We start from the raw sequence: 13,730 nt of genomic DNA, 5'->3' as shown, positions 1-13,730 counted from the left end.
CTGTGGATTATATTAATGATCTGGGTGGTTACAAAGATTTTAGTGCTCACTTAATCCAGTTCTACCTCTGAGTGTGTGTCTATACAGAGAGAGGTACAGACAGATAGACAGACACAGGTCAATTAACCTCCCACCTCTTCAAAGCTGCTCTCGCAATTCCAGTGAAGCCCTGGCCCAAACCAAGTGGTGCGCCTTTCCAAGACTGGGGCTTTTTAAACTGAGGAAGCCACGGATGAGCGTTTAACACTGTGGCCCGGCACACAGAGACGACCATGAACTATGCCTTCCCACTTACAGCCTTAACAGCGGGTAAGATGCAGGCATGGCTGGTAAACGTCACGGGTCTGGAGAAGCCCAAGTCTAGGGTGATCTGGGAAGGGAAGAGTTAACGGCCCCCACATTCCCTCACCCGCTCACTGCCGCCACATTCCAAAGGGACAGGGCTCAGTGACAACACAGCCCAGGACCTGAAGTGAAGAGGGACAGCCCTCTATTCTTCAGCATCTCTCGAATTAATTAACTGGAAATGAGTCTTGTCAATGTTTTGGAAAGGCAGAAGGGGTGAAAAGAGATTGCTAGAATTAATCACAGTGAGAAACTACTTCAGCTGCCTGCCACAGCCCAGAAAACCCCACGGGAAGAGACAATGAAGGGAAGGAGGCCGACCTGCCGAGGAGCAAGCGGACCCGAGCAAACTTCCAAGCCTTTGCCAAGGAAGGGACATGCGCTCAACAAGAGGAATTTATTATCTGCGGCCACAGTAAGTACAATATATCACTTAAACGCACATTGTATCCACGGGGACAAAAGCAAACCAGACAATTACATTTTTAAAGCAAAGAAACCACAGAATACTCATGTACTTTCACTTTTAAGCTTATACGCATTTAACTCTATTGTCTAAAAGATTCACGGGTTCTTGAATTTGTACTTAATAAATCTTCAAACACTCGCAAATTCACATACTGCGGAAGATGAAAAATCCATGAAACAGATTCCAAAAATTCAGTTTTGGATGGAGAGTTCATTCACTAAGAAGAAAAAAGAAACAAAACTGCAGATGTAACAGAGCTATTTACAAGAACAAATGAAAAAACATACAGAGAATTTTGGTCAACGATAGAAGTAATGGAAAGAAACCTGAAACAACTCATTCAATATCATACAAGGAGTTTTGTGTTCTTTTCATTGCTGAACATTAGTTATCTTTTAAAGAAAGTCTAATTACTGCCAAAAACTTTTAGACCACGTGAAAATTTCGATACCATTTTCTATTTTTCCCCTAGAACGAGTTTGAAATTTCAACTCTCTTAAGAAAATGGCAGCATAAAGCCTGAATGAAAAATTACTTGCAATTAAACTTAGGGCTTTCTTTGCCATCTTAGAAGGCAAAATTACTCCCATCCATGTTCTTATGAAGGAACTGTGTCACACCCAAGGTGACGGGGAAGCAGGGACCACTTTCTACAAACTGAAAGGGAATTACCGCTCCTTCTGGCATACTTACCAGCTGAGGTGTGTCACTAGTGGACTTCAGAATCAGCTTGTCGCCCCTCTTCTCAACTTCAAAGCCCACTTTTTTAAGCAGGGACGCGTCTGCCAGGCCCTGCTCCTCCATCTTGGCAATCAAGTCTTGGTTTTGGCTATTGTCCTCCGTGAGGTTTCGGATGGCGAGCACCACCCACTGGGTTAGAACTGGAACCAAAGTGAAGGAATCTGCCAATGTGCTTTCCTGTTTTAGAACTTCCCACGAGCATTACTGGAAAAGGAGGAGAGGAGCAAGCAACCCTAAAAGCCCAGAATCAACACATTTTTCTTGAGGATGTGCTATGAATACGCATGCAAAGCGAGAAATAATTAAAAAGCTATGACACGCATATACAAATGTATGTCCAATGTGTGTGTGTGTGTGTGTGAGATGTCCAGCAACCGGCCCACAGATACTGAACTGAATGAACGAACGAGGAAGCAAAGGCTTAGAGCAGTCACACCTGAGGTATGTGAACACAAGCCTGTGTGTAGGACTGCACATGCGCGCGCGCGCACACACACGTACGTTGGATGATTATGTTACTGAGTCAGCAGGCCAGGAATAAGAGCGCTACAGGATGAGGCATGAAGATGCCAGGCTGGAATCAGACAAGACAACCGTCTTGTTTAAAGTAAGCCCAGTTACAGATAAGAATTGTTTGCTGGGAGTCACCATGGAATTTCCCTCATTCCATATTTTAAAGATGAAGGAAGACTTTGAAGGATTTACTGTTCAGTCTGAATCCTTGTGCCCTTGAGAAAGCATCTCATCCTTGTGCCTTACTGTACCCTGGCCCTAATTTTAAATGTTGTGCGCAGCGTCTTTCACAGCAGACAGAAGACACCTTACGAAGAATATAGAATCACTGCACTGTTTTCTGAAGTCTTTGATTTAGTTACCAAGAGCTGCGTGAACCTCACAAAGGCATTAAGTTGCGGCTAGATGTCCTTCTCTAAAGGCTGTATAAAAACTGCTGTAGTCTTGGATCCAGGGACACAGAGAGATACCAAGAACAGTGGGCCTGGCACCCTCTGTTGGCTCGGAAGAAACAAAGTGCCAAGCGTGGAACAGACACTTTTTCCAATGAAAAGAGGCCCCCCTGCCCAAGATCAGATGGAAGGTAGCAGGAAAAAAGCCCTTTCTCCTTATTACCAGACGTTTCCCATGCAGGCATTTCTGATGCCAGAACTGGGGCTCTGTGCCCCCAAAAGGTATGAGAGGCGGGTCCTTCAGCTGTTGAGTCGGCACTCCTGATCCCGTCGCGCGTCCCAGCACGGCGGTGAGGCTGGGGCCGAGACGCTTCTGGCTCCTCGTCTGGACACAGGAAGCCACAGAGAAAGGCCACCATATGCACAAAGAAAGTGTATCAAACTGTTTCCCTAGTGCAATAACCTCAGAGGAAACTAAAAAGTGAGCCTGAGACTAAAGTTAGGCAAATGAAACACAGGAAATGCACCAGCTTCGCGTTCAGGAAGCATTTTGTGGTTGCTCCCTGTCAGTCCCTCCAACACAGCCCACACTGGCCCGCAGTCCGATCACACTGGGGCCTCACATAGGAACCAGCTGCTGGCCGGCCCGCCTCCCCAGCTCCTCCAGGACGGGCCACGGGGCTGCATGAGGAAGAGGACCAGCAAACGCTGTGGAGGAAATGACCCACTGGTCTTAAGAGGCTTATCATCAAAACCACTCGGGGGTATGAATGGCTAACGTGTTCCAAAGGGCAAAGAATGGGAATTGCCGGCGCCCAGCTGATGTGATTCTATAGTCAGCCGCCCCCTTTGGTGGGGAAAGTGTTCTCATCTCGCCATTGCCTGTCATCCTCTCATGATAAAGCCCAAGTCCTTTAGAAGACGGTACTCCTTTCCTGGAGATGAATCCACACAAGTACTCACAACACGTAAAACCTAAATCAGGGCTTCCCTGGTGGCACAGTGGTTGAGAGTCCGCCTGCCGATGAAGGGAACACGGGTTCATGCCCCGGTCCGGGAAGATCCCACGTGCCGCGGAGCGGCTAGGCCTGTGAGCCATGGCCGCTGAGCCTGCACGTCCGGAGCCTGTGCTCCGCAACGGGAGAGGCCACGGCAGTGAGAGGCCGGCGTACCGAAAAAAAAAAAAAAAAAACAAACACCTAAATCTGCGTTTCTCCTTCTTTGCCACATCACCAAACCCCCACTTTGTGACAGGATAGAGAATAAAAATAATGATCCCGGGCGACAGAAACTTCCAACACATCAGTAAATTTCTCAACAATGAATCATTTGCTACAACTGATTTCTCATGCAGGACATCATCATTACTCAAATCCATTTCCTCACTTGTTGTAGGAAAAGGGGGGGGGCAGTGATCATGAGAACCGACTGGCGAAGCGAACATCTGAGGGTAAATTTAGGCAAGCCTAGAGAATTCTAGTTCATAGGTATAACTCTCTAACGCTAAATGACAGATGCAAAAAGCTGCTTCCTGAAGCTTCCTAACCAGGAAGGTTAAATATAATTGAAAGAAAAGGGAAATTCCCTGAAATGCATCGCAAGCACCTCAAAACTGGAGGGTTGATTGGCTCTGTAATCGAGGAATGTGATGCCAGCCTTGTCACTGCCAGTTGCCAATGCCGAGTGTCTCTGGGGGAAGGAACCAACATGCAGAGCTCGAACTGTCAAATGGTTTCAGTTACAGGGCAAATAAGACCCCTGCAGAGGGTCCCCGCATCCCTCTGTGCCAGGTGCCCTTCACATCCCAGGCTCTGTCAACATCACCTCGCCAGGCCCCACCTGTCTGTCCACACATGAGGCCCTGCCCCGGGACACGCCTCCCCTCACCTGCCCCTTCCCCACAGGGCGCACAGCCGAGCTCACGCTCCTGGAAGCCCACCCTCTCTGTCCCAGCCCCCCCTCGTCACCAGCATAAGCTAGGCGCGCCTGCTCTGTATTTCCAAAACACCTCCCCCCACCCCCCGCCCTTTTTTTTTTTAACTAGTTCTCATCCCATTGCACTTACTTATCTGCTTAGGTGTCTATGAGCTTCTCAAGGCCAGGAGCCACACAGAATCCATCTCTAGATCCCCAGCACACAGCTCGGTGCTGACACAGAGTGGATTCTCAATGTGTTTGTTGACGTCATGTGAGCTATGATTATCTGTTTATATCTGTCCGCCTGAACACCCTGTGAACTCCTCATAAGCAAGTCTGATGTCTTATTTACCCTTCTGTCCTCCGTTCCAAGAACGGTGCTGGGAAATGTTTGCCTGATGTCCAAGTGAGCAAACGCTATCTCCCACTCACCATGTGCGTGTGTGTGTGTGCGTTTGTGTACGCGCACGCAGGAAGGCATCGTGGCACTGTAGTGACCCACACAGGCTGTGCTTTTCCTTCTGCAGCAGTCCTTGGTGTGGTTTCCTGACTCAGGGCTTTGCAGGGTTGAGACTAGATGAAAGTAAATGCAACCTGGGCAAGGAAGCTGGACCGTGTAAATAAGAGGTCCATGACAACAAAACATGGGAGAATTCCCATGTGGACAGATGCAAGGGTGGATTTCAATCATGTTCATCTGCGGGGGTAACTAGCACATTTTGTGGAAGTCCCATAACGGTGTTCTAAGAAGTGTTTAGTATCTCATTTCTGTAGAAAAACTTACATGATCCCCGTTTTATATGCAGGAAAAAGGAGCACGGAAGAGGATGAGATTGATGACGATTTTCCTGATGGACAGACCCGCTGGGCTGCACGGCTTCAGGAACGGACGTGACCGTCACGTCTCCCACGGATCGGGCTCCTGGTACAGCCACCATATCAACAACCCAGCGGAAGTAGCACTGGAGTCCAAGGCAGCAAAGGCAATCTAGTCTTCTTCCGAAACCGGTATTCAAAGGGCAAAAGACGTTAAGTGGAGGGCATGGGAGGGGTGGGGGGGAGGAAGGCCACACAGCCACAGTGGGGTCAATGCCCTTCCAGAACCTTGAATATCAGAGATAACACACGAACAACAGTGCAACCCCCAACACTTTCACTTAAATGTATACAGTTCATATTCTTTGTAAGTGAAACTGATCTTATGTCCTCTTTAAGGAGGATTTCACGACGTGCCGCTTCACGCTCTTCTTGGGCAGATACTAAAGGTGTGCGCTACATCTCTACCCTAAACAAACACAGCATTTTGGGGTTTGTACTGTCCGCCTATAAATTAAATACCACACAAAGGTCCTCTAATCTGTCCCTATTTCCAGTGGGAACATTTTGGCACTAATGTCTAGGGTCTCTGACTTAATAATAATTAAAAAACCAAATTTTAATAGTCGTTGCTTTCATAACGTTTGCGTCGAAAAGAGAAGCACGGAGAGCCGCACCCCCCGTCCCCGCCGTGAGCAGTGTCTGATGCCCAAGCCCGGCTTATGAATATGCACGCACGACTCCCCTCGTTAGCGCAGGAAAGGCCGAGCCTCCAGGGTCACAGGGAGATGAAAGCGTGCCCCGGTTAATATTCACATCACCCTCTTGTTCCCTCTCTACGGAGACAGAAAGCAAGCAAGAGTGGGGGAGAAAATTAAACATCTTCTAGAGCCTCTAATCCTTAACACTCGAAGTGCTTTATTGTCTGCTTGGCTTTAGAAAGACAGCTTCTAACGTTGCCATGGCGACTCCAAACAGAAGGCGTGAGCCTGTTTGTTACAAAACTGCCTTCAAAGAACCCTGCGATCAGCACTAGGGTGAGGACTCGACAGTCCAGCCAGCTCTTCATCAGAACACGTGGTGTCTGAAGGAGCCACAGAGACGAGCGTGGGACTGAGCACCTGGAAACCACAGGGCCTGGTGAGTCCAAGCGACAAGTGGTCCCTGCCCCACCCCCCGCCGAGCACTCGTGTGGCGGCAGTGGTGCATCGGAGGATTCGGGAGGACGCGGGCTCCACGCTGAGCCCTGCAGCCTTGCACCAGGTAGGTGAGGAGACAGGACAGGGCAGAAGGATGTAGGCTGGGGGACTAACCGAGACAGAAAAAGAGTCCACAACCAGCAGATGTATGTGCCCAATTCACTTTTAAAGTCAAGTTAGGTGAGTTAAAACATTAAACCTGGAACTGTCTGATGAGAAAGACGCCACCTAACTTACAGTTATTGAAATCAGTGCTGCTTGAAGTCCTGCAGGTGCCCGGGACGCAGGCCCCGCTATGACAGGGACTCTGCTCTGGTCACTACTGTGTCTAGAAGGCTGCTGAGAACAGGGGGTGGTAAATTATGGCCCGTGTTTTTGCATGGCTGCAAGTTAAAAGTAGTTTTCATATTTTTAAATGGTTGGGGAAAAAAATCAAAAGAAGAATACCAATTTGTGACACACAAAAATTATTTGCAGTTCAAACTTCAGTAACCATAATAAAGTCTTACTGGCACACAGCCATGCTCATTCATTTATGAACTGTTTACGGCTGCTTTCACGCTGCAGCGGCTGAGCTGGTGAGTTGTGATGGAGATAGTATGGCTAGCAAAGCCAAAACTGCTGACTAAATGCAGCCCTTCACAGAAAAGGTTTGCAAAACTCTGGCCTAGAACATGGAAGGAACCAATAAATATTTGTTGAATGAAAAAATAAGCTTTTAAAGGAACTGGTACTGGAAAACTTAAACTATTTAAATTAAAACAATTTAAATGATAGAAGATTTTACTGACTTTTCAGGATATATATGTGTGTACAGACAAAACTATACGCGTAATATCTGTAAATGGTGTTTTATATATTAATATACCTGTAGATGTGTAATATATATATCTATATTTAATATAAAATGTATAATATACATATAACAAATATGTCTACTATACATAATATCTACGTTTAATTTTGCTTCCAGGATATTTTTAAAAATTATTTTTAGACGACAAACCCGTTTATGGCAAGGAGTTTATGGCAAACTTTCCAAAGCGTACTACTTAGTAGGCCACAGAACAGACGTCAGAAACCTTTGATGAAGTTGGTCTGAGAACAGGACGCCCCATACCAGGCAAGACCGTGTCATTAGGCTTCCACGAAACCTGTCCTCTTCTGCCACATCATGACAAGACCTCCCTCAAGGTGAGGATGCTTAATAAACAGCTTCCACAACTAGTACCTTCTCAGACTATGGTAAAACTGCGTAATTTTTCAGACTGCAAAGCAGTAGTTGGGTTTTAAATGTTCTGAAAATGCTTTACGTTGCTGAGAACCAAACACTTCAAAACATGGCAATTTCTGTCAGCCGAAGGAAAGAAAGGACGCGGAATGTGACACCGACAGGATGACTTCTCCTGCTGAGATAACCAGCTCTGCTTCCCTCCCAGCCACGCGAGTCGGAGAGACTGTGTACCTCGGGGGCCACACTCCCGGTGGGCCCAGGTCTCCGACCCCGACCCCGTCTGCAGGCGTCCTGACCCACCTCTGCCCTGCTCTTCAAGTATTCACTTTCTGAGGAGAGAAGAAAAAAAAAAAAGGCATTTCCCAAACGGTTGCCCAGGGAACCCCAGGCTCCAATGAGGCTCTGGCTGCTGCAGGAGGAACCTGTCCAAACACGCCATAGGGGGCACCTGAGTGGGGCGAGGCGGGGGCAGAGGAGGGAGGGCAACTTACCTATGACACGGGGCACAGACAAGAGAGGGTCCTCGCGGAGGAAATAAACCTGAAAAACGCCGTTAGTGTTCCTGTATGAAGTGCCAACCACTTCTGCAGAGGCGACTCTACCTCCAAACTAAGAGACACTTCACTGCGCAGTAAAGCGCATCCCAGCTCTGCCTTCATCTGCAACGATTCTCTCAACTTCCACGTAAGTCACTCAGTTAAACTACGCACTCTTCTCACTCAGAAAACTAAAGTGGAAGTCTTCATCGTGCAGACTGTGCACCCGGCCTCCTCTCACGGTGCTGGAAACCAGTGTGTGTTCAGTAACCAGCACAAACCACCCTTTGGGCTCCCTCTTCCTTCTCCAAATTGTTGGTCTATCTGATGTCTAATTTCCCTCTGCATTTTTGCAATTTAATACGAGGGCACATCTGTGGTTCAAGTGTTTCAGTGCCGTGCCGATGCGGACTGTTCTAGGTTTTGTAGTGTATCCTAACAGCATTCATAAATCAATGTATGTGTACGCTCTCATTTGCCAATTAACGGCTAATCGTTAATACCGAACACGGTAGAATAAACCCCAACTAACAGCAGAGGGTGGGGGAACCAATAACTGGCAGATCTGTAAACTGCAGGTCACAGTCCGAAGAACATAAAGCAACACTGGTGTTAATATGTCCTACAAGGAGGAGAGGCTTTCAGTCTTTATCGAGGGAAAAAGTCATCTCAGAAACACCACTGCTTGGAAAGCCGAGGCTGCCTTTCGGTCTCTTAAATCTCTAGGGAACTAGAACATCAAAGAGGTGGTACAAAGGCCCAATAAAACACTGCTGAATCTGACAGAAATATCCTAACGTATATACAAGGGTCAACCAGAGAAATGTTGTCTCTGTGCATAACCTGTTTCTTAAAGATTCTGGAACAAAGGCTCCATTCACTGTCCTCAGTATGCACAACTTGCTTTCCGTCAACCCAACGTCTAAAGGGAGAGATGAGCTGGTCCCAGCTTGAAGGCCCCTCTCGGGAGCCTGAGCCGTCCTTCCATCTCGCCAGGCCCGTCAGCGTCATCACGTGGGCGAAGAACCGCGGAACCACGGTCCTCAGCCTGGCCCCTGGCCGGGATGAGCCCTCTGTCCTTCACGAATCCCAGATGGCTAAAGCGCAGGCACCCAAGCTTGGCTGCTGCCACCCCGCCCAGCGAGCCTGTCAGTGTGGTGGTGAAGTAACGGGAAGATGATACCCGCTCGGGTCCGCAGTCACCACGCGCTCCCCACTCCACAGCGCCTGTGGCCGAGCGAGGGCTGGGCTTGCAGGTACCTCACATCCACAGGGTTTTGTGGTAAAGGATCCTACGGCACCGAAACTGATTTTGTCCATTGCGCATTCTGGAGTCATCTCACTCACCACCTCAAAGCCGGGCGTGGTAAGGGGCAGTCGGTCTGGCGTGTGCCACACAACAGGTCTCAGATCAGAACCAACCACGGCCACTTCTAACTTAAAGCACAGGGCCTGGGGCCACCAAGCGGTTCCACGTGTATCTGGGGCAGGGCTCTAACGTCACTTCTGAGACTCCGCAGGAGCCACTGCGTGTACCGTGCTCAGCAGAGCCTGGCACATGCCGGGCATGTAGCAGAGGCCCACGATACGGAGCAGGGCCTGTCCCATGGGGGGGTCCCCCTCCCCCTCTCCTGGGTCCCCGCATGCTATACTGTCACCGTGTCATCCTGAGCCCTTCTATGGAACGTGTGCTCACCTGTGTGCAGGGACTCCGGGCTGGGCCACTGCAGCTCCTGGCGCACACAGGAGGAGGGAAGTTTTAAACACCTCTGGATGAATGCTCCCTGGTGCCTGGCCTCCGTCCTCTAACAAGGGCAGGCACCCCAGTTCTCCCGTCAGATCTGAGCTGTACGTGAGGCATCAGTGACACATGCACACAGACCCCACCCCGCGCTGCACAGCCTCAGCCTCTGGGCTGCAGGGGAGACCTCCTGAGGGAGAGGCTTTCTGGACAGAGTAAACTTCTCAAGGAAAGAGTCTCAACTCGCATCCAGGGGCACTGCCGGCAGCAAGCCGCACTTGGCGATGGCGCAGAAGGTGTGATGTAACCTGAGGTCCCTGGGCTCCGACGACTGAGAAGCTTATGAAGAGAAGCTGCACTTGGCGATGGCGCAGAAGGGTGTGACGTTACCTGAGGTCCCTGGGCTCTGATGACTGAGAAGCTTATGAAGAGAAGCCAGTGAGAGCCCAGAAGAGACAGCCCACTCAAGGCCCTGGCAGCCAGGTAGGAGGGTATTTCTATAGTGCTCTGTGCTCTTTGGAATAAGGGAATTGCTGGCTTGAATGAATTTCTACCTTCCATGTAAGCAAACCTTTGCCAGAGGAATTAACTTAAGTGTCTCTCATGTAAGCCAAGACTGCCAGTTTATCTGCACAAAATAATAACAGTAATAATAATAAAAGTAATGGCAGCAGCGGGTGTTATCACCTGCAGAGTGTACAACATGTGTCAGGGGCTGTTACAAGCACTCACAGAAAGTATTCAACCTTCACAAACACACCACCTGCGGGAGGTGTTAAAAACCCATTCTACTGATGAGAAAACTCATCAGACACAGGAGGCTGAGGTCCTGTCCGAGGTCACACACCTGAAGTGGGCGGGCCTAGCTTGGATGCAGGCTCCAGCACCCACCCCGCTGCTCCTAAGCCCTCCTCAGGGCCCACAGCCGACGGGAGGACACTTGGGGGAGGCCCAGTGCGGTCCTTCCTCCGGCCAGTCTGACCGCGAGCTTCTGAGCTCTGCCCACACAACAGCAAAGGAGCAGCAGGTTTTATAACACTTGAAACAGAGCCCCTTTCTCTTCAAAGAAATCTCGAAAGATAAGTTCTCAGATACCAGTCAGAGTGACTACCTCTGCAAAACGCCTTTGGAAGTAACAATAAACAGCTCAAAGTGAAATTAAAATTTCGAGGAGAGAACGTTAAGTAACCCCATCCAAATTACGGAAGATAACTGTTGGTCTAGTACTAATGACATCTGACGTTAATAAAGCACAGCCAAGGGTCAGAAACAGTTCTAAGACACAAGGGCGTAAATGAAGAACACAAACAGTGCGGCGCTTCTGGAGGACTGTGGACTCGACAAGACCCAGCAGGGACCAAAGCGTCAGCATACTGCATGTGCCTAAGCATCTGTTAGCACTGTCCTTGGTCCAAATGTCACTAGTCTCCGGGGGTGATGAACTCTATGGGTCACCCAGGCCATGCTGGTGGCCTCTCCACCCCTCCTCCCCTCCCAGCAGCTCCCAGAGTCCCCAGTCAAGAGGGGGTGGGGGCTTCCCTGGTGGCGCAGTGGTTGGGAGTCCGCCTGCCGATGCAGGGGACGTGGGTTCGTGCCCCGGTCCGGGAGGATCCCACATGCTGCGGAGTGGCTGGGCCCGTGAGCCATGGCCGCTGAGCCTGCGCGTCCGGAGCCTGTGCTCCGCAACGGGAGAGGCCGCAACAGTGAGAGGCCCGGGTACCGCAAAAAAAAAGAAAACATAAATATAGGAATAAAAAAAACTTGAACATCTTCATGACACAGGAAATCCAAATGGTCAATAAACCAAATGATCAACAAAAAATCAAAATGTACTTATTACTAATTAGAGTATTTAAAATAACATCACAAGGACATATTATACTCATCAGAATGGCGAAAATTTTTAAGTGACAGCATCAAGTGTCGATAAGGTAAAGGAAAGGGAGCTCATATACTGCTGATGGGAGTAAAAACTGGTACGATCAATTCCAAAAAGAGTTTGGCATCACCTAGAATAAAGCTGAAGATATGCAAGACACAGATTCCATTCCTTAAGAAACCCTCATGCTCACGTGCCAGGACACATGCATGTACGAAAAAGTTCACAGCAGCATTAACTGCGATAGCCCCAAAGTGGAAATGAGCCACATGTCCGCCAACTGAATGAATGAATGAACGTTGTATCTTCTTGCAATGGAATACTATACGGTAAACTACATGCAACGGTTGGCTTGAATCTCACAATCATGCTTTTGAGTGACAAATGACAAAACAATGCAAGCCATGATTCCATTTATATGAATTTCAAAGACGGCCAACCCAAAGCACACTGTGTAGGCCGCATGCACAGGAGCTAACCAGAGGAGGGCAGGGATGCCCGATAAGGAGCTCGGATGGGGAGGGGCTCAGGGAAGTCTGGCAGTGTTTTTCGCCTCGACCTGGGTGTTGGTTACACATGTCTGCTTTACAATTATTTGCAAACAACACACATAGGCTCTTCCCACTTTTCGGTACTCACAGTGTATTTCAAGATAAGTACAATTAAAAAAAATTAGGATGACTGAACTTGAAGTTTGGGTTGATTTGCCAAATGGCAATTCACATGTTCCCTCAACTAGACAGCCCTAAGAAATACTGCCCCGTAACGCCCCAAAGAGCCTCTGAATTCTGCGGCTTCCACTGTCTCAGTGATTCACAAGTGTTGCCCAGGATGTGCAGCCCACTCGCAGCCCGGGTGCCTGATGGATTGTGCATCAGAAACTTTCGTTGTCATTTTCTTCTTGAAAACCCATTAGGATTCCCTGGTGCTTCCTAATTACACCCAGAGGAAACATGTGAACAAGAGCTGTGCTAGTTTCTGAAGGTGCTTTAGGACAGAAAGACAGCAGAGTAGCTTTGATTCTGACATATTTTGGTTTCTCTCAAAAACTGGGAAAATGTTTTGACTTCTGAGAGGATTTTCCTATCCTTAACCAGAAACTGCAGATCTCTCTCTGCATTTGACACTGTCTTCATTCTGTGAGCTTCCATGAGAATGTTAAAATTAGGCCCTTAACTAAAAGAATGCAGACACGACTCTCTTGTAAGCGCTGGCTCATCACAGTCACGTGAAGGCTCTCCAGCACAGGGCTGGGCCTGTGCTGGAAACTGCGATCCACCTCTTAGCTTTGCTCTTGCCGGGCTTCTGTCCAGCAGCGAGGCTTCTGCACAGCACGGGGCCTGCTTTCCGCTGCACTCAGTTAACCCTGAAGAAGAGGTCTGCCCGTTGCCCACACAGCCTTTCCTGGCAGCTCAGAGGCCAGCTGCCGGCGTGGGGAGGGGGCCGGCCAGGGCTCACAGGCCACACGGCCATGCCCCACTCTGGCGGCCCCAGGGGCAAAGGCACCTTGTCTCTACCTCAGAGGAGACGTCCAGACCTGAGGACGGTAGAATGGAAAAGGCGAGTATGTCTGAAAGTTAGCTTTACTTTTATATGTTCTGAGTTTGTGGGGGTAATGTGGATCCCCAGAGCCATGAGGACACGAAAGGCCAGAGCACCCGGAGGCCTCCCTGCCCGTCACCCCCATGAGGCCGTCAGCTCCAGGCAGAAAGCAGGCCCCGCCTTCCCTTCGAGCTGCTCAGATCCACGAACAAACGTGGGAAAGCTGCCACCAGGGCTGGCACTGGGACAGCCCGGCCGCGCTCCCCCGTCGCAGCCCACGAGCAGGGCTGCCAGCCTCCTGCCCCGGCGGCTCCAGGGCCCGGCCCTCGGCACCCTTGTCTGTATCCAATGAGGGCCAACCTCATCCCTTCACGGGCTCACTCGCCCAGTAAGGGCTTTTTTTTAA

The 13,730-nt window shown here is 49.4% G+C and overlaps 1 protein-coding gene and 1 long non-coding RNA gene across 3 annotated transcripts in view; one reads left to right on the top strand and one right to left on the bottom strand.

Annotated features, from left to right (window-relative positions):
- Positions 1-728: 728 nt before the first annotated feature.
- ATXN10 (ataxin 10) overlaps positions 729-13,730 on the bottom strand; it is a 153,283-nt gene continuing 140,281 nt past the window's right edge. The window contains exons 11-12 of the mRNA XM_004279588.4: positions 1,508-1,695; positions 729-1,031 (exon numbers count right to left, since the gene is read on the bottom strand). Coding sequence (XP_004279636.1) covers positions 1,029-1,031; positions 1,508-1,695 — 191 coding nt within the window. The 3' untranslated portion in view covers positions 729-1,028. The remainder of the gene's footprint in view (positions 1,032-1,507; positions 1,696-13,730) is intronic.
- Positions 5,283-13,383, top strand: LOC125960500 (uncharacterized). 2 transcript variants are annotated; one of them, XR_007470225.1, is made up of 4 exons: positions 5,283-5,385; positions 6,133-6,456; positions 7,366-10,216; positions 10,299-13,383. It is a non-coding gene; the product is annotated as an uncharacterized LOC125960500 (long non-coding RNA). The 2 variants fall into 2 exon arrangements; XR_007470224.1 differs by lacking the exon at positions 5,283-5,385 and having other exon boundaries at positions 6,087-6,456.

Source organism: Orcinus orca, chromosome 11 (assembly GCF_937001465.1).
Source record: "Orcinus orca chromosome 11, mOrcOrc1.1, whole genome shotgun sequence".
NCBI lineage: Eukaryota > Metazoa > Chordata > Mammalia > Artiodactyla > Delphinidae > Orcinus > Orcinus orca.
This window is presented reverse-complemented; position numbering and strand designations above follow the sequence as displayed.